The sequence below is a fragment of the Thermobia domestica genome, chromosome 3, assembly GCF_964235325.1.
Source record: "Thermobia domestica chromosome 3, izTheDome1.hap1.1, whole genome shotgun sequence".
NCBI classification, from domain to species: domain Eukaryota; kingdom Metazoa; phylum Arthropoda; class Insecta; order Zygentoma; family Lepismatidae; genus Thermobia; species Thermobia domestica.
The window spans coordinates 116,533,518-116,559,019 of NC_137456.1; the positions used below are offsets into that span (position 1 = coordinate 116,533,518).

General features: G+C 36.4%; 1 protein-coding gene across 25 annotated transcripts in view; it reads right to left on the reverse strand.

The window, feature by feature from the left end:
* LOC145680677 (uncharacterized) overlaps positions 1-25,502 on the reverse strand; it is a 246,213-nt gene that overhangs the window by 164,236 nt on the left and 56,475 nt on the right. The window contains exon 4 of one of the 25 annotated variants that reach the window (XR_014130658.1): positions 1,861-2,234. The exons of 21 other annotated variants lie outside the window; for them this stretch is intronic. Coding sequence is in view for 3 of the 4 variants with exons in the window: in XM_081751544.1 (XP_081607670.1) it covers positions 17,479-17,797 (319 nt within the window). In the remaining variant the exon portion in view is untranslated. Of the gene's footprint in view, positions 1-1,860; positions 2,235-9,153; positions 10,262-17,463; positions 17,798-22,009; positions 22,635-25,502 lie in introns of those variants that run through there. 3 more of the 25 variants (XM_081751557.1, XM_081751544.1, XM_081751560.1) reach the window with 3 other exon arrangements.

A 25,502-nucleotide genomic window follows, 5' to 3' on the forward strand; every position in this document is an offset into this window, starting at 1 on the left:
ATTTACCAAAACTGGAACACTAGGTTCACTAACACGACATTGTGGATGAGAAAGTCCAAAAAATGTCTTTCCTTTAAAATCTACAAATTTACTGATAAATTAGTGCGCGCCACCGTATATTAATGAGAGAATATTACGACACGCAACCAACACAATGCTTTCATTTGATATATACCGGAAATCTTAACAAGTGAGGTTCGTGAGATATTCTTATTGTTCGTTTCACTATTCTGCTATTAAGTAAGGAACTTATAATGGAGTCATTGGTGATGTAAGCAAAAATGTTCTGTTCGAACCAGGTCACAGACACCACATGGCATAGCATGCAGAAAGTTCAATGTTAGTCAGACAAGCCATATTTGCGCAGTAGTACAAGGGTGCTTTTCCATGCATACGATAATTAGTAGTTTGTCAGTATTCCTTATCATTGGGAAATATTCTGTTATTGTAGTTTTATTATTATAACTTGTTCAATTGCATAGAAGTTAGACTTTGAAATAATTATACTACTACTTTCAAGAAGAGACAATTGTGTTGGCATCTTAACAACAATTGTACTATAACGCGCAGGAATGTATGAAGATCTATCCCTTCACTGTATATAGCTGATCATGCAATGTGATACAGGGCTTGCCAACTTTCGGAATAAATAATTTACGTGACGTAACAAACATAAGGATAGTGAACACATTTTATTTCTGAAATGAATTACTTCTGGAAAACTTTGTAAGGCACTTTATACAAAAATATTTTAGGAGCTTTCTTAGCATCGATTTTATGAACAATGCTACATAATCCCATATTTGCGTGTGTCAGATACACATTTATCTATCTCGCCACAATGAATTACCGTGCAGGTTGAGTTTAAGTTAAAAAAAAAATGTTAACTAGTTTAAACTTCTCTGTACTAATGCACGTAGTGCAAAATGTCACGTCATTCAGCTTTTTTCTTTTTTTTTCCAAAAGGAAACAAAGATAATTAGTGAGAAACTTTTAAGTTCTGAATATTTATTAACTGTACCTGATGCTAGCAGCTATCATATACATTTAATTATCATTTTCTCGTTTTTAATTTAATGGTTATTTCTGTGGAAAATTTTGTTTCTCGTAAATACACCTTTTGATACCAAGTATGCGATCTGAGCTGTAAAGTTTCCAAATACTGGTGTTGTTCTATTTTCCATTTTCGTGTCACTGGATTTTCTCTCCAGTTGCTGCACTCATGCAATTTATCCACATAAAAATGCGTAAAATCGAAAGTAATAACACCAAGACTATAACCATCACAGAATATTTACATGACTGAGGACGGGGAGAGCAGACAAACTACTATGGTATGCTTTTAAAAATAGCCTGGTACTACTATGCAAACATGGCTTGTTTGACTAGTGGTTTGTTTACCACATGGCGGCTGCGACCGAACGTGTGTACGGTTCATATGTCCGATTTCTCTTATTTTGCACTGACCATTGTATTCTATGACCGGTAGGGTATGTGCCTAGTGGCTTCTTTGATGCCGCGGCGTGTTTGTCATGGCATCTGTGACCTACACCCGTCCTATTACAACGGCATTTCAAGAACATAGCACTACGCAGTTTTTTCAAATTATCAAGGCATTTTTGAAAAGGTTTAAGTCGAACTTTTGTTTTAACTTTTTACATTTAATAGAACAGATGATCTGTTAACAAACAATCTTGAGAAACGAATAACATCAACAAACCTGAGATGGATGCAAACAGATCCAATTTTTTAAATAACTATTAACCCTTACTATTATTCTTTCAGACCATGGGTATTATGGTCACGAGATTGGTTTTTACCACGCATCTCAGACATATCTGAAAAAATATGACAACTAACCTTAGTGATGTCGTGTTCATTTAATAAAATTTCACAGAAGAAATAACGGTTAATTTTGTTTTTACATTCCATCTATAATTCGATGCACGCTGGTATGATCTTGGAAATCTTGTTTAGATGCAAATCCTCTTCCACACTGCCGACAATAATATGGTTTATCAGGTGTATGCACCAAAAGATGAGTCTTCAAATTAAAATTCAAGCTAAAACGTCTGCAACATATAGGACAAACGAATGGTTTCTCCCCAGTGTGAACTAACATGTGTCTTTTGAGATGAGAATGACTACCAAATTTTTTAGGGCACTGTGTACAATTGTAGTCCTTCCTAAGCCCTTTATTACTTCGAATTTGACTCAATCCATCAGTTAGGGATCTGAAAATAAATAAGGTTCGATGATCTTACTTGACTGACAAATGAACGTCGGATTTTCATGAGTAAACAAAATCGAACTAAAATATTCAGACTTCAGAAAGATATTAGGTATCTTGTAAAGTAACACGAGCACTAATTCTGAGTAACTTTAGATTCCGGCATGAATTAATGTCAAAAATATTTTAAATCAATTCTATTCTCAAGTTGCTTAAACGAGAACTTGGCTGCTCGAAGCCGGATAGATCTTCAACTAAATTATTCGAATGTTCAGCAAAAATATCAACATCTTGCCGGAGACTACATACACTATTCACGAAGTTTAAATGTACTACGACAAACACAGTAACTGCGCAAACGATCCTTTTCTCGGGCATTACAGTGTGACGGTCGAGTTTCTGCAGCAGCTTACCTCAGAGTAAACTGATCCCTGAACAAGTTGCTGATTTAATTAAATATATGTACTGACATTATTACACTTTTTATTATTATTATTATTACTGTGCTTTTTCATAGAACAGCATACAGATGTTGAACATCTTATTATCCACATATGTGCCAGATTTACCATAGACATTTTAAGCAAGGCTTTGCATGAATAGGTGACAACACTGACGTTAACATCTGACTGGAAAGGATAGCATATTGAATACATCATTTAGGTATGAATGGTCTTGGGTTTATAAGTAACCTGCTTTGTGGGGGACAAGAACAAACAAACGGTTGTAACTTCATCCTGGTTAATAGAGCAAAAATAAGTACCATTCAACCAGTCACAAAATTTCTTATGAGAATGAGGTGTCAAAAGGTATTTTTCTCTATTTTCACGAGCGTCGTCATATGTCTGTAACGTTTCCACCCACAGTTATTATAAACCTACAATACTAAGATTACTGCGTTGTTCCTCATTCACTTTTTACAGGGTAGTTTTACATTTTTCGACACACTGTATACAAATATACTTCACACCAAAACTGATAATGTTAAAGCTAGAACAACTGGCAGTAGAAATTCATACTTGTGCAATATTTTTTTCTCTTTTTGGTAAATTATAGAACAAACAAATTGATTGAAGTACAGTTTTGAATGTAGTCTGAACATTTTACAGGTCCAGTTTTGGTATTAATAGAAAATAATACTTAAATACGAACAGAAATCTATACATAGTTGAACATATTACATCTTATTTCATTTATTACAGTAACTATACATGGAAAGCCGTGTGCATAGTGACAAGTAAAAATAATCATCACAAAATAATATTTGAAATCAAAAGCCGTTAGTAGAAACAGAAGTTTTTATTCTATGTTAGTGCACCGATAATAATTACAAACGATATGTAAAGTAAACAAGGTTAACGAAATCTAGTGGAGTCCGAGAATTAGGAGTTCATTTTCTTCACAGAACACAAGCAGACAACGATGGTATTATAGAAGTTTCAACCCATACAAAAAAACAAACATAACTCAAGAGCGAGTCAAAAAAAAGAAAGAAAATATATATATATATATAAATATAAAAGAAAGAAAGAAAAAAAAAAGAATCACGGGTGTATAGTGAGTTTTGTCAACATTAGTACCCTTCTGTTACGATTTTACATTAAGTATAACATATTGTTGTGTTGTTTCTTCAAATTTCGTATCTTTTTTTTTAGCACCGAGGCTGTATCAGACGTGGACTTACAAACAATAAGGTAGAATAGTTTAAGGTAGAATCCAAACCACAGAAATGCGATCGATTTTCAACAATCCTCTCCCACTGGGAATCGAACCCGGGGTTACGTGCACCAAAGATGCGCGCGCTAGATACTAAATCAGCGGGGTGAGTTCTTGGTCTTAAATATATGTAATAATACATGTTTCATATATGCTCGCAGTATGAATGTTTCTTAAATCTTTTCAACGTTGGAACGCATTTAAAGTATGTTTTACAGTTTGTAATAATAGACCCTATTCATATGGAAATTCTACGAATTATTAAAAGAATATGCATGGAATATCTTTTAGGAAACATTAATTGATTTCGATATTTAATACGATTCAGAAATGTAGTATTTAGTAATAATTCATTAAACTTAAAATTGTACTATTGCTATTAGCGAACGCGAATACAAATGAAACACACACACACACACACACACACACACACAGAGAGAGAGAGAGAGAGAGAGAGAGAGAGAACTTAAGTTTTACATCACATGGTTATGCCGGCTACGCTACAGGAGATGATGATGATGAGAAATGAATGAAATAGTGGAATGAAGAAATTTGGAAGAAACGGGAGAACCCCGAAAAAAAACACACATGGTGTTTGTCCAACACAAAACTCACTTGGTGCAGGCTGGAATCGAACCAAGGATACCGTGCACCAGAGGTGAACGCTCTACCATTGAACCACCGCAGAGGGAGAAAGAGAAACAATTATGTATTTATTCCTCAACGAAGTTCGGTAAGTTGGCACTCATTTTATTTATTTTTAGAAATTTAGTAGTTCTCAAAAGATAGAAGGTTTAGTATTTGAACTGACACTGATTAAAATCAACTATCATATTACTCAATGACTAAAAGTGGAGGGAATTCCTGCAAAGCTCTATGAAATTCACAAGTGATTAATGACATTAATGGATTCTCTTGCAGTAGATTATTTGAACAATAAGAGCAACTTACGAATTTACTGCTACTATCTGCTGTCAACAAAAGAAACCAAGAGAATGAATGAACAGATTTGATTTTGTTCTGTTACGTTCTCTTTCCCTCGTGGGGGCGAGAATGTAAAGGAACAAAAATTAGCTGAAAACTTCGAAGCTGAAAGGGATGTTTAATTCAAAAATCAACAAACTAATCAACCTTTGCATTTCCCCAAAGGGATTCTGTCTGCAGTTAGGAACTATTTCATGTATTTCTTTTGGAAGAAAAAAAAAAAAAATAAACGGCAGCTATAAAACTTGTTCACGTTATACAAAATATCGCGAATTTTAAATAAAAACGCCACAATTTATCTCTGTTTACAACTAGTATGTGGGGTCACTGTTAGGAGGAATCAAGCAACAATCAATTTGATGCTTAACTTCATATACAGTACGCAAATCAAAAACTCCAGCAGAATAAAAACCATAAATTACATTAGATTCGTAATGAACGACATATTAAAAAAAAAAAAAAAAAAAATTCTCAAAAGCTACGCACGAAAATTTACTTAGATGCATGTAATTTTCTTTTGATCAATCTGATGTATCGATTGATACATAAGTTAATTTTATACCAAATCATAGTTAAACAAAAATTAAAGTGTTACAAGCTAATAATAATTTCGGGCTATACACGTATCTCATCAATTATATTGTATACGTACCGTCGTTTTGTTAATGACACTATGAAAAGCTTGATTAATGTACACTTTAGGATCAGTTTCATCTTAATACGTGGCTTAGTTATCGTATATCAAATTTAAGGTTCACACACACACGCACAAAGTTCTTCTCTATTTCCTCGAAAACTATCCACGAAAATTTACACTCAAATAAGTTATTCAGTTCAATTAGTTCTTCTTGTTATTAATGATATTCCTCTGTACATTAAAACTTCTCAAGTTCTTCTTTTCGACAAGGATCTCAAATTATAGGCTACTCCAAACTAAGTTCAATTGATGACTGCGTGAAACTTCAACAGGCTCTACACAGGGTTCAAATATGGTGTGATTCTGTATCTTTTACGAGGAATGAAAATCCAATTAACTTTACCTATACCATAAATTGCACTTCCTTTTCTACTCCAAATACTATCAAAGATCTAGGAGTTATATTTGATAGCAAACCAACCTTTGCTCAACACATTGACTAAATAACGAGTAGGGCATATAGAAACCTAGGTTTAATTTGTAGAATAGGACAGGATTTCTACAAAGAATCAGCATTTATAAGGTTATAGTTTTCATATATGAGGTCAAAATTACAGTACACCAAATGTTACTAAATACTCTGATGCAATAGAAAATATCCAGTTTATTTATTTATTTATTTATTTTAAATGCCTGCATAAAAGAAAACCGATTTTTACCCAAAGTATGTCCTATAGACTTAGTAACGAATTTTAGTTTTCAAACATTATTAAAAAGGAGATGAGTTTTGATTTCTTGTTCTTACATAAATTATTAAACGGTAAAACTGACTGTCCAGAACTAGTTTCAGAAGTGTTATTACGTGTCCCAGTAGGTAAGACTAGAACAGCAAATACTGAGACATTCTATTGTAGAAAAGCAAGAACTAACATATTACATAAGTGTCCTCTGAGAATAATGTGTGTTTCATAAACGAAATGATTAATTTCATGTGGTAGATGTATTTAGTATGTCCGAAAACTTAGAAATCATATGTCAGCATCCTGTCCAGAAATGGCTCCCAGATAGCAAAGAAACACAGATGTCTGCTCGTGTCATCTTCTGGCCCGGAGTCAAATCATGTGGGACCCATCGATCCAACTTGTAGTGCTACCCAAGTTGATGGAGGTGCTGCCGAATGGTTTCTCCACTCACACTTACAGAGGTTGTTCAGCCTACGTTTGGCCAATTTCGTTCCTTCCCCCTCCCGGGCAGAATGGACTCATCCGACCTGGCTCAAGGCGTCCTGCAGTGTTGTGCAGTGGCTTTCTGAGAACGGAGTTGCTTTTCCGCGCGGACGACAATAACGCAGAAAACAGGACCACTATTATGAGTGTTGTGTTAAATTTGTTTCCAAGTGTGTGGGTTTCCGCTCTGTGACCAAATTACCACAGAAACTAAGCAGATTTTGGGAAGGCTATGTTGCGGCTCTTTATGACGCCCACTTTAGTGTTTCTATCATTAGAAAACAGTGCAAGAAGAATGGTTGCAACATCAGTTTAAGTGGAATAAAAAAATGTTATTAAAAAGTACAAGGGCAACGAAGCTCCACCATTTGGATCACCAACGAAGTTGCCTAGGAAGCGGGAATGCACCAAGGGCACCTCCACCATGCAGAGGAAACTTCGCAAAATGGCAATGAAAGAAAATCCGCCAACACAGAGGTGTATGGCTAATCGTCTTGACGTGTCTTTGGGGACTGTAAGCCGGACGTTACACCATCAACTCAAGCTGGAAAAAGTCATGAAAGCTCGCGGCTATCTTCTCACGGATGCCCACCAAAAGGAACGAAAGTGTAACGCCCGGAAGCTGTACGAACGGCATCTGGCAAAACAAAGGTGGATGTACGTCGTAATGCTCGATGAAGCATGGATTTACCTTTCCAACTGCGGCAAACCGAGAGCCATCATGTATCGAGAGAAAGGCGCCAAGAACTTCAGAAGGTGGGTCCGTGTCTGTAAAGAATCCTTCCCAAAAGGGTTCATGGTCGTTACTGGCTACTGTTACCGAGGTAAACTGAAGATTCATAGAGTGGCGAAGAACTGCAAAATAGATTCGCAATATTTTCAGGAGCAGATCATGCGGCCGATCTACGAGCATGAGATTCCAACAATGTACGGAAATGACGCCAATCTGGTGCGCATTCACATGGACAAGGTCTCATCACATACCTCACGATCGTCCCTCACATTCTACATGGAGATGGAGGAGGCAAGTGGTATACAGGTGATACCTTTCAATGAGGTACCTGTTAAATCTCCAGATGCAAGTCCTATGGACTATTGTGGATTGGGATTGCTGAAGCGGGCTTTGGGAAAACGGCGTGTGACAATTATGGAAGAACTTTGGAAAGCTGTGCAAAGGGAATGGGACAAGATTCCAATCCCAGTTCTTCAGAGAAGCCTATTACAGTGTAAATTACGCTGTCGGTCTATTGTTAGGAACCAAGGGAAACACACCGAGCACTTGCAGACCTGGCGCTATGGATTCTTCTAAATTTTTAGATAAGTCGAAATTGGCCAAATGTAGATTGAACAACCTCTGTACTTGTAGTCTTAGTTACTCACACGTCTGGCTACTGTGCGCCTCAATTTCTGCCTGAAGACCTTCATTTTGTACATGTGTTGGCCTTCCGACACGTGGTGCGTCCTTAAACTTGTTAAACCAGCGCTGCACTGTCCGCGTAGTCACGACACCCTCACCAAATGCCTGGCATAACTTTCGCCCCGCTGTAGCGGCGTTGGACCCCAGTTTGAACTCGTATAGCATACACGTCCTTATGACTCTCTATGAAGGTGTTATGTTCACTCTGTCCTTACCCAAGTTCACAGTGTTACTGAACAGCCACAACCAGGAGGTATGTAGGATATACCCACACCAACAACTGACCTTTGCCTATCTCCATTCACATTCAACTCACTGTGTGAGGGCCAATTGAACACAGACCTCCACAAAAAGCGATAGAACTTTCTTGGCTACCTTTCTATCATGCCCGATCTACAAAGATCAATACTAACTAAAAGTACAGGTAACAAAGTGTTAAGTAAGTTAAAACGAGTACTTGTTTCTCAGCTATTGAGTAAAATGTCCAAATTTATTTACCATCATATATTTTAATAATACAATGAAATTTCAACACAAACATGCAGCCTGCACATTTTAGACTCATCTTCATGTAACAAGAGAGTTTCGTTTCACAGTGTGAAACTACGGTAGACTTCCAAACTATACGAATTCAATCCTCAAACTTAAAGCAATACATGTATACCTACTGTTTGTAACACAGTAAAAAGATGAAAGATAGAACCTGTTCCTCTGATGCTGAATCCATATCAAAAAGCAGTTACTCGCTTTTTTTTTTTTCTATGGCGACAAATGTTGAAACCTGAAATCGTTAATTTCAACCACTTCTGGTTTGAATAGAAGGTTAAGGGAGGAGATACAATCTATTTTTGGAATGTTAAACCAGCGAATTTACTTCTATTTCAAAACCTCGCTTCTCAATATATATGTATCTTACCATTCTTGCTCTATAAATATCAGTAATGAGACCGGAAATAGAAGTAAATTTCAAACACTTCCGGTTTTAGTAGTATGTAGGGAGTTGTGATGATATGCTCTCTTGAAACCCTGAATCGACTGCAGAAAATCGCATTTCGCTATCCATTACCATTTTTGTTCCATGGCGATAAAAGTTGAAACCGGAAATGATTAATTTAAGCTACTTTTGGTTTGAATAGAGGATTAATGGATAAGACGGAACCTATTCTTGGAACGCTAAATCGATTTAAAAAAAAACGCATCATGATATCTTTTACTGTTTTTGCTCTGTAAAAATTAGCATTGAAACCGAAAGTAATAGTAAATTTGAACCACTTCCGGTTTCGGTAAAGTATTGGAGATAGTCATGATATGTTGTTTTAAGACGCTGAATCATTTGCAGAAAACTACTCGCTATCTGTTACCGTTTTTGTTTTGTAGCGATAAACGTTGAAACCTGTAATGGCTAATTTGAACCACTTTCGATGTGACTAGAGGGATAACAGAACAGATAACCTATTCGTGGGACGCTCAATCGATTGCAGAGAACTCTTCTCGATATTTCTTACCGTTTTTGCTCTGATACCTGTCGACAGACGGACAGACAAAGCCGTTTTATAAGACTTCCGACACTTATGCACAGCATAGTTTGGAAGTCTAATATACAATTAAATAACGATAAAATACAATACATAATAAATATTATACTCTCGAAACTTCTTAATCATAATTTCTTTAAAGCTCTCTAAGTCTTATAAGTACCACTTGTTATTGATATTCCTTTTTCTTATTACATTGAATCTCCACTTGCTTCAAACTCGCGAAGTTTTTTCACTTTTAATACATAAAAATGTTGTTATAATACTCGTATGCTGATTCAAGAGAAAGCTTTCGCCACATGAGTTTTCATGTGTCTTACCACATGGTGTTTCAAACTGAATCGTTTGGAACATATTTTACAGGCATATGGTTTCTCTTGAGTATGTGTTCTCATATGCCTCTGAAGGTGACTTGGCCTCGAGAATGTTTTGGAGCACCACGAACACACATATTTTGACCATGCTGTAGTTAAAGTATCTTCTAAGTTACCACCAACATACGTAGACAACGTGAAACTGAAAAGAAATAATACTGTTTTACATATGCATCTTCTTTCCTTCTGTATATTCTATTGTTCCATACCACGTAATTCCCCCCACCTCCCCTCTCATACAAACATCTATTAGGCCAATTGTCATCACTTTAAACAGAAAAACTTGTTGATTTTTTTTTTTTAACCCGTGAAAACCAGCTACCTTTACAATAATTTTAGGTTGGTATTTATATGAGCTCAACACTAGGTGCACAAAAAAGTCGTAGTTTGATCGAAACTAACCAAAAGGAAACTCAATTTTCTCTAATTTTTTTGTAACAAGGAGAAAAAAGTGCTATTTCTCGTTATCAAGGACACAAGAAATTAACATTATATTCTACCTCTGCATTTAGAATAAGCTTCTAATATTTTAACACTTCTTTGTTCAATTGTTATCGTATCATATAAAACTAAGTACTTCTAACGTGATTTATGGATCCAGCAGAAAATAAACGTTATGTTGTAAATACTATTCTGTAAATCGATTCTTATATGTATTTTGTCTATTGAATCAACGACAACTACATACTCTCACAAAATTCTTAAATGATTTTTCCTTCCCTTGGGAATGCACAGCTCCATGAAACTCAAATGTAAGCCAAAATTTATGATCAATCGGTGTTGACGGATCCTCCTGCAGCAGACTATTTTAAAAATAAGAACAACTTACAAATTCACTGCCACTATCTGCTACTAACAAACGTATGATACGCGAAAAGATACCAAAGGCCTTATGCAGAGTCGTTTTGACGTATGATTACCGCAGGAAACATACAAGTCGAACTCTTTAGAATGACACTAATCACGCTTCAGAACGACTGCATAGGTCCCAAGAGACTAAATGCACGGACTTGCTTTTATTCCTTTATATTTCCGTTTCCTCGTGATTATACGGTTAGCTCACATGCCTCCGGTGCGAGAGACCCAGGTTCGACTTATGGTAAAGCTCATATAGTTCGGATTCCACGTTAGGATACGCACACAAACAAAGCAGGGAACCTGCAACCATATATAAAAGATGACTAGTTCGCTGGATGACGAGCCATTTCTTGTGCCACGGGTTTTTACGTTTATTTTAAATATATTTCCACCTTTATTTTGATTATTCACTCAACGTCTCAATTTTCTACCCATTGCACAAATGCTAAATATGGCTACGTATGCTAAATATGACTCAAAAAGAAAGCAACCGGTATCCATGCACTAAATGAAAGTAGAAAAAGACAGGATCAATATCACTTGGATGAGGAACTGGAGGCAGAAGAGAAAATATTTTTTTCAGTATACCAGAATGAGTTTCAATTACATTCTTAGTAAAGCAGAACACCTATTTTTCAAACAACTCTCTACGTTATTCATGGATAGTGGGGTGAAGCAGAATGGAAAATCTTTGAGTTTTACGTCCCACGGTTATGCCGGAGGCAAAAGGAGACGATGATGAGAAATGAAGGAAATGGTGGAATGAAGAAAGTGGGAGGAAACGGGAGAAGCCCGAGGAAACCCACACACACGGTGTTTTTCCACCACAAAGTTCATTTGGCGGGAGTTGGGATTGCACCCGGGACCCCATGCTTCAGAGGTGAACGTCCTACCACTTAGCCACCGCGGCCACGGAAGAAGCAGAATGGAATCTATAATAACAAGAGTAATACACATAATACGAATACAGTAAATTATAATTTATATTTACTCTTTTTTCTCTTTCAGCTTCTCACTTATCTCTTTCCAGCACTTGTCAACTGCATGTCTGTTATAATGGTATTTGCTGTTCTTGTCCCACACCACAGGTGTATTTAAAATCAAACATTCAAGGTATCGACATTCGTTTTATATCACAGCGCAAAGACAATCGGCGTCGACAAAAAGTGAGAAAGAATTAAAATTTCATTCTGGGGACAACAAGACCTGACACGACTGTGCCACCTTTTCTGTGCGTTATTTTATTTGCGAACATGCAGTTATTCTTTAAGCTAGCAGGCGTCGATTGGCGAACAGGAAACCATCGTCTTTTGTGGGTACTCTTAAAAAGAGCTTTACAAAATATCGTCAACTTCAAAGTAAAACACTACATATTCGTTTCAGTTTATAAATAGGATGTGTCATTATTAGGAGAAATCGAACAATAATACATGTAATTTACTACTTAACGTCGCATATTTTTCATATATAATACAGAAATTTATAAACTATTCCAGTAATATAAAAACTACCAACTGCGTCAGATTGGCAATGAATGACATACTTCTTTTAAAGTCATAAAAATAGTTTTTCTTTATTTATTCGAGAATTACGCATGTGGATTTACCTTTGAGCTTGTAATTTTGTTCAGCTGGATGTAATGTATCGATTGATACAGATACTTATCAATTTAATGGAAATAACAGGTGTTCGAAACACGTTACATATCTGTATAGTCAAATCCCACAATGACGATCGCAGCACCGGACTGTTGGTTGTGGTGTGTTAGTGCAAACGCGATACTACGTGAGGAGCAGCAGAACGGCAAGTTCCTGTAAAATGAGCCTACGTGATAGTGTAAAAGGATCGAACTTTCTAATTTCAAAAAAAGATCTCATTATTGGCGTTCGGTTATATAGTGCGAGCGTGAAGGAGTGTTCGTTAGGGACACTGTTAAAAGTGATGACGGCCTACAAGACTCGCGCCAAAACCACATCGGTGAAGAGGAAAAGTGGTCGGAAGAAAATTCTCAGTGACAGGTCCTGCCGAGCACGAAAGCAGATTGCCACTCAAAATCACGTTCAACTGAGGTGCAAGTGACGGAGAATTCAAGCATACCTCGAACAGCCTCTGTCGACAACCAGTAGGCTGCGAGTTACACGACATGGACGTAGGGGTCGGGTTGTGTGGGATTAACTGCTGACAAGAAACCATAACGCTTTTGCATGAAGCCAACGGTGCCCCGAACATGCAACATGGTCGAAGAATCATCGTTTCCATTTATTTCAAACCACGGGCCTCGTATGTATGGTGGAAGCGTAAAGCATATGATTCCCAGTGTCTCCGTCAAATCGCGGTTCTGTGAAGCTTGGGACGCAATATCCTGGTTTTCACAGGGTCCTGTCCTGACGTTCACCGGTCCGTGGTTCACTGGCCGTGATTACGTCATCGTTTTAGGGAATCGTGGTCCAGATGTAGTTCTCGGGCAGTGACGCCATGTTCTAGGATTATAACACGCCCATCCACACAGCTGGGGATGTTGCGGCGTGATTCCTGAAACATCTACCCTACCCCAGACCTCAACTTAATCTGTGGTTCGTTTTGGAGACATGAATCTGGTGACAATTTGCGCTTCCATCCTTTCTCACGGAACTCAGTAATGCACTACACGCGGAATGGTTCTTATGGTGAATTATTCCACTCGCTACCATTCATGATTTCTATGACCCCGTTTCAAGTCCCATTAGGGTTGTTCTGAGGACCAAAGGTCTAACGCCATATCAATCTGGTAAGATGCATTCTTTTGAGGTGTTTTCATTAAATTTGTCTGTACTATTTATGAAATTTTAACATATAAATGTTAGTAGTAGTAACAGTACTTTCAAATTAGGGAAGAGAATCCTGACTGAAAATCCTGCTCCTCCAGGTTGGGTTAACGTCAGGTGTGTAGCAGGTTGTGAAAAAAAAATGAACAGAGAACGGAGTATGAGTCACAAAAAAGGCTAGGGCATACTCAGAAGCGACGCGAACCGATCACCTTCAGTCGTGAGAAGTGAGCAAGAGATACTCCTTAACAATGGACGGAAGGGTCTAAAGAAGTAAGTCCAAAAACAGCAGAAGATTAAAATAGGAACTTGGAACGTTAGGAGCTGGACAGGTAGGAACTACGAGTTATCGGAGATGTTGGCAAGAAGAGTAAACACAGCATGCATCCAGGGGACTAAATGGAAGGGCTCAAGATCAATGGAAATAGGAAATGTATACAAGTTTATATACACGGAGAATAACAACAGAAAAAATGGCGCTGGAATTGTCTTGGACAAGAATATGAAGGAAAAACTAGTAGACGTGAAGAGAGTATGCGACAGAATTATTATAGTCAAGCTTATGTTAGAACAAAGGGAAATCTTGAATATAATCAGCGCCTATGCCCCACAAGTTGAGTGTGATGAGGGTACAAAGCAAGAATTTTAGATGGAGCTAGAAAATACTCTGCAGAAGTATTCGTTACATGAAAAGCCTGTCCTAGCAAGAGATCTAAATGGGCATGTAGAAGATCAAGATCAATATGTAAAAGAACATATGGACTAGAAGACAGAAATAAGTCAGGCGAGAATACTACAAGTGGTGGAAGCATACGATCTTCCTATCCTGAATATGTACAAGGAGAAAGATTACCTTATTACATACAAGAGTGGCAGCTCAAGGTCTCAGATCGACTTTACCTTACGGAGGAGACAAAACTTATGACATGCAAAGGACTGCAAAATAACACCAGCTGAGAGTTTAACGGAGCACTACCACTGCACCAAGGAAAAAGTAGGAAGAAAACGACACAATGTTTCTGACCAGAGTATATACACTTATTTATTAAAACTAAAATACAATGTTATGGTTTCGACAACTTAATGTTTTCATCAGACAAACTCAAGTTTTCAGTTAGTGTCTGATGAACATAACGTTAAGTTGTCGAAACTGTAACACTTGTATTTTAGTTTTAAAAAGTAAGTGTATATACTCTAGTCAGAAAAGTTTTAGTTATTCTTGTAGTAAGTTTCAGAGTCGTGATGGACAGAGCAACAAACAGAATGTTCCTGTCCGAATGAAATGGTGCAAACTAGATAAGATAAGAGCTGAAAAGATTCGGAAGGAAATTACCACATCGCAAGTATTGCTACTAAAGAAAGAAGAGATTTACGTGGAAGAAGAGTAGATCAGAGAATCAGTAGCACTCATGGAAATAGCAAGAAAAGTTGTGGAAGAAACAAAAGGAAGAGGCCTTATTGATAAGAAAATGTGGTGGTAGAATAAAGAAGTTCAAGCAGCTGTGAAGGAGATAAAAGACGATTTAAAAAAAATACAGGGAATCAAGATGATCTAAAGGATTACAAAGAAGTTAAGAACGTCAATGAAGAAGTTAGTGTAGCAAAAGGCCAAGCTTATAATGACTTGTTCAACAACCTGGAAACAAAAAAGAGAGAAAAGATGAATTTGCAAGCAATTTAAGGTAAGAGGGAGGCAAAGAAATATATTTTGCATATTCGCTGCATTAAGGATGAAAATAACGAGGTTCTGACAAGAGAAGAGAAGAGCACGAAGAGGTGGAAGGCGTATTTCCAGAAACTTCTCAATGAAGAAAACCCGAAGGAAACTTGCGAAAGTCAGGGACTGATTCAGTCTGTGATCATGGTGGAGGTAGAAAATGTCATGAAAAAGACGAAAAGTGGTGAACCCCCGGATCGGATAATATTTCTATTGAAGCAAGGAGAAGCAAGAGGTAAGGAAGGAGTGCAGTGGTTTACTCAACTTTTTAATAGGGTATTGGAAACAAGACGACAAAAGAATGGAGAAACAGCAACTTTGTGCCGGTTTTTAAAAACAAAGGTGATGTACAAGAACATGGCAACTACAGAGGAACAGAACTTATTAGCCACGCAATGGAACTCTGGGAGAGAGTGAAGGAAGAGACCGAAATAACAGAGAATAGTATGGTTTCATGTCCGAATGGTCGACAACGGACGCAATATTTGCACTGAGGATAACAGAAAAGTACAGAGAATACCAGAAGGAACTTCATATGATTTTCATCGACTTAGAGAAAATGTATGATAGAATGAGATTAAATCTTATTTGGTGGCATTGAAGAAAAAGTGTGTCCCGAACATATACATATGTATAATTCAAGATATGTATGATGGATGTAGGACAGGAGTGAAAAGTGTGTGGAATAACAGAAGAGTTCATAGTTCAAGTAGGACTTTATCAGGATATCAAGTAGGACTTTATCAGTTCAAGTAGGCCCATACCTTTTTTCAGTGGTGATGGATAAGCTTACAAAGAATATCCACAAGTTACCATCTTGGAATACACTATTTATGAACGACATCGTGCTGGTGAGTGAGACCAATGCAGCACTGCAAGAGAAATTAAATACCTGGAAAAGAGCACCGGAGAGCTGAGAGTTTAGAATTAGTAAAACCAAGACAGAATATTTACACTGTCATTTCAGGAAAAATGTTTTCAACAACACAGGAATACGATTTGACGTCGAAGAAGACATGTTAATGACGAGGAAATTCAAGTACCTGGAATCAATACTGTAGGAAAATGTAGGAATTAAAGATTACGTAAACAGCAGAATTAGTAGCAGGTGGACAAAACGGAGAGAGAGGGCAGCAGTACTGTGTGACCACAGGGTACCAATATGCCTTAAAGGAAAACTATAAAAACAGTAGTGAGACCTGTCATATTACACAGAGCGGAATGTTGAACAACGAAGGAGACAGGAACAGAAATTGAATGTTGTGGAGATGAAGATGCAACGGTGGACGTCTGGAGTGACGTAGAAGAACACAATTAAGAAAGAAGTGATATGGGGAACAGTAAAGTTGAGACCAGCAGTAGAAAAGCTACAAGAAAGCAGACTGAGATGGTTTGGGCATATAAGCAGACCTTCGGACTACGTGGATGCTATAGAACTAAATGGGAAAGAACGCGAGGCCGGCCAAAGAAGAAATAGAGAGAATGTGTGAAGAACGATATCGTACAGTGTGGTGTCACAGTGATATGACACAAGATAGAAACAGATGGACAGCGATAAGAAGAGCCGACCCTAGTTAATTGGGAGAAAGGTTAGAAAGAGAAGGTGTGTGTATATATTCTCATGTTGTTAATTTCGTTCCCTTAATCTGTTTTTTGTTGTCATCATATAGTGATACTTCTATACCATAAGGATAGATGCGTGTGATGTGATGAGTTTTGTGTGCATGCTTTAAGAAAGTGCCACTGAGGAAGATGGAATATTCCACTGAAAACTTTAGCAATTACTAAATAAGAGACATATACTAACATTAGTCCACGTCAATATCTGTATTCATGCGTCAGTTTAGTTTCATAATTGGTTATAAATATTAACATTAAAGGCTCGTTACCTAATTAACCATTGTTGTTAAATAAAACTAAAGAACTTACACTTGCACATTTTTTTCTGGAAACTGCTCACAATATTATGAAAGAAAAAAATTAGCAAATGCGTTTTACTAGTGTATGAATAACTTCATGTTGTTTCAGATCTTCTTCAAGGGCAAAGCTTCTGCTACAAATTCCACAATAAAATGGTTTGAGCGATGAATGAACTTTCTGATGCCTCTGCAAAGATACCTTCTGTGTAAAGGCTCTTTTACACACATTGCATACAAAAGGCCTCTCTCCCGTGTGAGTACGTATGTGCTTTTTAAGATCTCCTGAGCCAAAGAAACTTTTGGAGCACCAAGAACACTTATATGTCTTCGTCCCATCTGCTATTCTTCTAAATGACGCAGAAAGTGAAGTTACAACACGGCTGAAATAGAATACCACGCAGTTTTACATTCTCGTGTACGTATCACGTGTTACAAAGGTATAAAGCTGATGAATAGTTATATATTCAAGCAATGACGCAAAACAAATAGTCTTGTAACTGTGAAAACTATAAGTTGGAAGTACAAAAAATATCTTATTTTGGCAAAAACTTAGAAACTATTGGCAAATTAAAGTCGAAGTTTTGTACGTTACAATAAAGGCAAGTTTTCCCGTTTTTATATTATTCCCTAACATTTACCAGACTTCGATTCCCAGTGTTAGGGGGAAAAAAATCACAATAATTGACTTTCATTAATCATACGTTTGCTTTAGCCTAAACAGTATGACTGAGGGATGTTACACTTAAAAACTGTTTTTTAACATTTACCTTTACTCTAACTTACAAAACTTTGACTCTTAGGAGACAGTAGCTTAAGTTGTTAAAATATTGAGTTTAGGACTTTTTATCTATAACAGAATACGAAATGTCTTTTTCTTATTACGTCCTTCATATTTCTTTTCTCTCTGCTGAAAAAAATTCGTAGTATCCTTAAACGAGTGCGAGTAACAAAAATGTGATAATTCTAGAACATAATTCCTAATTATTTATTTGTTTTTTTACCAGTAAGATTTTGACAAAGAAATCTTCGGCGTTTTCCTGGAAAAAATTGTCCTCAAACTCAAAATAATTTACATTGAGAAAAGTTATTAACATACACTGTAAATAATTCACTAGTAACTTAACTGGAATGGAGGAGAAGACGTACCACCTAGAAAATCTATGTCACTTTGATTTAGTCTGCAGTAAAGAAAGAACTGATACATATGCTTTAATTTGAAAGCAGTTATTAACACTGGCGCAAATCCCGAGGGTGGGGACGAGGGGAACATGTTTCCTCCAATCTTGAAACTGGGGAGGACACTTCCCCAATCCGATTTGAAATGTGTTTTTTGAGGAGAAATGTGAATTTTTGTGTCCGATTGCCATAAAGGAAAGTGAGATGAAATTGGTGTCGTCCAGAATAAGCCTCAAATCTGCCCCCTCCCAATGTTGAAGGTAACTCTGCTTTCCTGACACTCCACAGCATTGTTTTTCAACTTCATAAATATTTTGAACATCGCTTAAAAAAGAAAAAGAAAAGGTCTTACCCCCCACCCCCAATGTTGAAGACAGATTTACGCATCTGGTTATTAAGAACATAACGGAAAGATAGTAAATCTAATTGTCCGTCATACATTTCGCAAGTGATGCTGGAGGATTCAGTTTATCCTCCTAATAAATAAATAAATAAATAAATAAATAAAATCCTTTACGTTGTCAAAAAAATTCGAAGATAGTATAATAACTAGCAATTGAAGAAAATATTTAGCTGCGATTGGGATACTCTTCAGTAGCATATAATAAAATTTTCCGTATTACGAAGAGAGGTAAATTTAATTACCAGTTATTTTGATTCTTTAGTCTCGGGAACTACTTAGCTGAAAAATTAGCTTTTGCAACCAACCTCAAAAATTAACAGCAATCAATCGTGATTCTATTAAAACAGCAACTTGAATTTTTGCCATTTTTTTGAAGCAAATTTCACCTCTTAATTATCATTAGATTTGTATCAATATTAATGTACAAGTACTAACTTAACGAGATATAATCACAATATACGGAAAGAATGCTATTTCAGGTTTTTTCTGAGTTTATCTTAAAGCTTATGTACACAATTCGTATTAATTTAATAGAACCACCTGAAAAAAGTGTAACTTACCAGATTAATTTGTCGTAGGACCAACTTTTGTCCTCAGAATATCTCTGATGCGACGTGGAACAGTCTTTGAGATCGTGAATTGTAGAAAATGGAATAATTCACCATGTGACCCATTCTGCATGCACCGCATCAGTTTTGTGACAGAGAATGGAGGCGGAAATCTGCGCCCGATTCGTGTTTAAACAACAGACCACAAATATTCAAATTTTGTTAAGTCCGGGAACTGGCAGGCCACGCGAGGTGTTCAATTTTACTCCGATGGTCCTCAAACTACGCCACAACATCTCAAGCTATATGAATGCGCACATCATTATCCTGAAACATGGCGTCATTCATTCATGCAACCCAACCCCGTATGTCCATGTACTCACGGCAAGCTGTGATTATCGATATAGATTGTGGGTCGTACTTCGTAAGTCCCTCTGCCACTTGCACCGCAATCGCATGACAGTTCTGAGTGACATCAGCTTTACTGTTCGATGGAATCTGTCACTTTTTTTTTTTTTTTTTTTTTTTTTTTTTTTTTTTTTTTACTGTTCCTTTTCGCCGAAGTTGTTTTGCTGTTTTTCTTTTAAAGGTCATATCATCTTGGACATTGCCTCACGTGATACACCCAATATTCTTGCCATTTTCGTCATGTTCGCATCACATAACCAAGTGCCAACAATTTGCCTTCTTTGGAAAACAGAAAGGTCGCTCATTTTACAACATGACCGACCGTCTGTTCAGTTCATTGCACCTCATGTAGTACGGAATTTGTCCGTTTTTAGAACACCCGATATATATGTGCCCAGAAAGAGACCAGAGTTTTTACATATAATGGTATTGACCATTTGTGGAAACTATTCAGATTTCTCTCCTTCAAAATACTTCCCTCGGCTATTAATACATCGTTCCCAGCGGCTTTTGCACTGCTGGAATGCACTCTCTGGAATAGTTTGGAAGTCTCATTATTTATTATTATTATTTTGTTATATCTGGACTGAAAACAACGACCTTTCAGGATATATTTGAACTTGGGAAATAAAAAGAAATATGCAGGTGTTAAATCAGATGAATAGGGTGATTGGGTACAAAAGTTGTATTCTTCTTTGCCACAAACTTCCTAATGTAGAGCATCAAACGGCAAGAAGCACTGTCATGGTGAAGCATCCATGTTCCATTTTACCGAGCTTCTGGGCTCTTCTCCCTCACAACCTACCTCAAACTTCTCATCATTTTAAATTAATACTCTCTGTTCATGTTTTGACTACGTGGGAAGTATTTTGCACAATTTAAAGGATTTTCGTAAGTTCCATAAGTTTTTTTTTTTTCTCACTTGTTAGGAACCACGGAACAAAGTATGCAGCATCACAATGTATGTTATGTTTTTAATCAATATCACAAGACAGGACTAGTTACTGATTTCTACTTCCTTAACTATTTTGCAGACGGTGAAACGATTTTTTTTTTCGTGGAGCATTGCGCACTTTCTGAACGTGGATATCATATAATCACATCATGTTGATTGACGTACAATCTCTGCCTCATCCTCGATGGATGTTCTTCCTGCTTTGATATCCTGACACTACTCACAATAGTGTGTTCGACTCACATTTTTTCCCGTACACTTCCTTGCAACATTTTCGAAGTTTGTGAAATGTCTTAATCAAACTGAAATAAAATCTGATGTACACACGTTGCTTTTTCCAGTTCTCGTTCACGTAATACCATAAAATTGCTACAAGTGTGAAACACAACTTCACTCCGTCTTACAACGATACAACCAAGGTGATGCAGCTAATGGTAAAGTGACTGGGAAGAACCGTACTCCGTGGCACTGGCAAACAGAAAGCCAAGCATAGTTTCGTTGGTCGTATTTCTGAAAGTTTGGTTTCTTTCTAAACACATATATAACCACACGAACTCCTGCTGGGAATCGAACCCGGGTTGCCCGCTTCAAATTTTTATTAAACGTCCAACAAAATCTCTTAGGATAATAACTATATTCAGATTATGTTAGCAAAATTGAAAGAAAAGACTGAAAGGACAAGCCACGCCTACTACCGCTCGTGCCTGCCTAGTTGGAGGTAGTTTACTAGTTTGTCGACCTATAGTGGTGGAACCTTCCGACAATCATTCGGAACTCTAGGTCAAAGGCGTTCAACTAATACTAGTAGTATTTATTGGCAGTATAGGTTGCACAGATTTCACATTTTCAAGTTGGGCCATTCTTTTTGAAACATGATGTGTAAGAGACAATGTTACTGAATATCTCAGCATAAAAATATTCTTTGCAAGTAATTTAAAAATGCACAATTTAACAGCGGTGACTACGAGAAGTTTTAACATATCAACTTTAATTTTGCTTGACAAATGAAATTTATGCGACTCAGTATGTTTAACTAGGAAATTTCAATTCAAACTACATGAATGAAATTGCAGAATATATTAAGTGTTGTGGCATGAAGTTTCACTTTAGCAATTCGAGTTGTTCTTTATCGTACCATTACATATAAAGACAGGTAATGAAACACGAAAATGAATAAAAAATAATATTATAATGAAATTATACATCTATTTAGCGATACAATATTCTAGATTTCTTCTAAAATAATTATTTTTCAAATAGCTTAATTTAAAGATCTGGTAAAATTTAAATATTGCAGTCTGTAGTATTATTACATGAAAATTAAATATAGATTTGTATTATGTGGTACAAATAGAACTGATTATGTTTTCTCTGAACGGCAGGATGTTTCTTCCGACTAGTTTTGCAGTACTTCAACTCAATTCCCAGCGGCAATGACAAGTGTTTTTTTTTTTTCTTTCTTCTTTTTTACGTTACATATGTCTAGTACACTGGGATTACAGGAATATTACAGATTTTGCGATCTATATTTGTGAATTATTAATCTATGACGCACAAGACTCATTTTATGACTAAATTTTCTTTGGCAGATGTCACAAGTAAATGGTTTCTCTCCAGTATGTATGCGCATGTGTTCCTGAAGTCTTGATGGACTTTGCATAAACTTCATACATTTCGGACATCTCCTCCCCGATTTATCCTTCATTTGTTCTTCATGAACAACAGAACTGAAAGAGAGACGAAGACAAACCACATACTGTATTTTCTAGCTCATACTGTTATCAGAATGGTGAAAAAGATACATTCACTAGTATTTGAATAATAATAATAATAATACTAACAAACATACTCATCTTACTTAATCTTGTGCACATTAACTTAAAAGATTCAATTTGATATATCAATTTGGGACATCGTATTTAAAATAAAGAAGTGATTCAACACATTATGGTAACAGGATTCAGGTTATAACAAAGACTTATATTCGATTTTCCTGAGAAACAGTTAGTTTCGTAGTTGTCAGCAAAAGTGATTTATATCTGCAATCTCAACGTAGAAAGCCAACACAATTGCGACAGAAGCTAATATGTTAACCTCACATTACTGAACTACAATACTTTCTAGGTAATTATAGTTCTTTTTGTTGTAATGCCAAAGAGAATTTCGGAGCTAGATCTAATCAAATCTACACGTATCAGTGCATACGCGTATTTACAGCTGACCAAAAGTCTTAATAAGGAGCTTTACACCATTTTGTGGAATGGAGAGAATAGCATCTTCCATTGAAGTACTACGATTGAAATGAATCACAGCAGGGCTTTGGATCTTAGTTTAAGCATTAGTTCTCGTCCCATATGGCCTTAATGTTGAAAACGGACATTTCAACTCCGACTCTATCAATCAAAGTAATTTAACTCTGTATCTAAACAAAATCATTTCTTCTAAAGAAGATAAGGGAAATCTAATCGCACAGTAGCGTATATGAACACTAAAACAAGTTTCAAGCATAGCAATGGCAAAAAGTCATTTCTTCACACAAGAAAATAAAATAAATAAAAAAAAGTAATAAATAAATAAAATATACCAATCCCTCATTAACTGTTTCATTTTTAACAACAGAAAATGCATATTAAATTTCACATGGCGAAATAATTCGTTGGAGAATTTTTCACACATTGCTGTCTTTTCAAGTTGGTAGCAGTATGTAAATAATTTTTCATTCACATTCCTTATAGTTTTACCCTCTTCCAGAAGATTTTTATGTTATTTTATTATTTTTTTAAGAATTCAGACTAAAAAGTTCTACAAATATCAATGAAGTCAGTACTTATACTGTACATATTGACTTGGAACAAGATGCATGTATTTATGTTGCTTACATTTTAACCTTCTTTCTGATTTTTCCTTTGTAATTAAAAAAAAAAAAAGAAAAAAAAGAAAAAAAGAAAAAACAAGAAAAGAAAGAAAGAAAAAACTGACTATAAACTTTTACCCCCATCAGAATATTCTCTTTACGACAAAGAAAACATAATTCAAAATGATCTATTAGTTCCTAAATTATTATGTGTGAGGTTAGTGTATCACGCCATAATTATTTTTATCAACTTCTATTAGCAGTTATTTTATATCACTACTTTTATCTTTTCTTGAATTTTTATCCTGAGAACCTTTTAAGCCGGTCTAGTGGCTAGCATGGGCACCTTTGGTACACGAGATTCCGGGTTCGATTTCAGGTGAAAGCACTGAAATTTGAACACATTTGAGTTGAGTTGATTTTGAGTTTAACGTCCCGTTCAGCAGCGAGGCCATATGAGACGTGGACCTACTGATTAACGTGGAATCCGAACCACATGAGCTCCCGCCGGGAATCGAACCCAGGTCTCCCACGCCAAAGGGTCGTACGCCAACATTGAACACATTTGGGTTCCATCTTTAACTGTAGGTTCACTTCTGATATAGCCTCGGTGTTAAAAACGGACGACATACTACAATAAACAACAACAATCTATTCTGTGATAACGACTCTTCGTATCATTGTGCTTACTTTATCAGACCGGGCAGATGTGAATCTCTGTTCCGTTTCATTAGGGTTTCTAATAACGATACAAGAAATAGGGCCTGTGACGATGAAATGTAAATAAACAAGAGCCTGTTTACAATCATATATATTAAACATGCGATAAACTTTCTGTAAATTTACATATAGAGTATCGGTCAATTTTGACCACCCGAGATCTGAGTAAACATCTACTCCGGACGAACCCATTGTTTCATCAGGAGAATTGCTGCCGCGTTCCAGAGGTACTCCTGCCTCAAGCACAAAATTATGACAGTTGGTTCAAGATCTGAAAAATACTGAGATACATCTAATTATAATTTTTAAAATGCAAACTAAGAAAGACAATTTGTAACAGACTGCTCACTGTAAACAAGAAGTTTCGGAGGTGAGGTAACATACTAGTTTTGTATGATACAGATATAGGTGGTCAATGTAGTGCAAAAATCTGAAAGAAAAGCAAGTTTCACACGTTTCGAAATTCTGTATACCCTCTTGATATGATACCATTTAAAAAGCCAAAAATATCAATTTTGAAAAATGTTTACGATGGCTACGTATGCCTAATTATTCTTCGTTGGAATAGCAACAACAACACTACACACATGGTCCTATAGAGCACATAAGGCCGTATAGAGCCAGTCGTTAACACTTTTCAATCTATAGTACTTTGGCCTTTTTAAACGTTAACTTATCAACAAGGTATAAAGAACAAAGAAACATGTATTTTTTTAAATATCTGTCTCTGCATTGACTACCTATGCTTATATCTTTCAAACAAAACTTATATGTTGTCTTACCTTATACACTTTTGTGCACTATGCAATATCTATCACAAACTGTCCTTTTTTGTGTCCATTTTAAGAATCATAATTAGACATATCATTTGTAAAATCTTTCAGATCGAGATCCAACAGTCGCCTAATTTTACGCTTGATATAGGAATGTCTCCATCTCAGGGTGGCATAGGTCTCGTGCCAAAATAATAGCTCCACAGCATATGTTCATTCAAATTCAAGGTAGTCGAAATTTTTGGTCA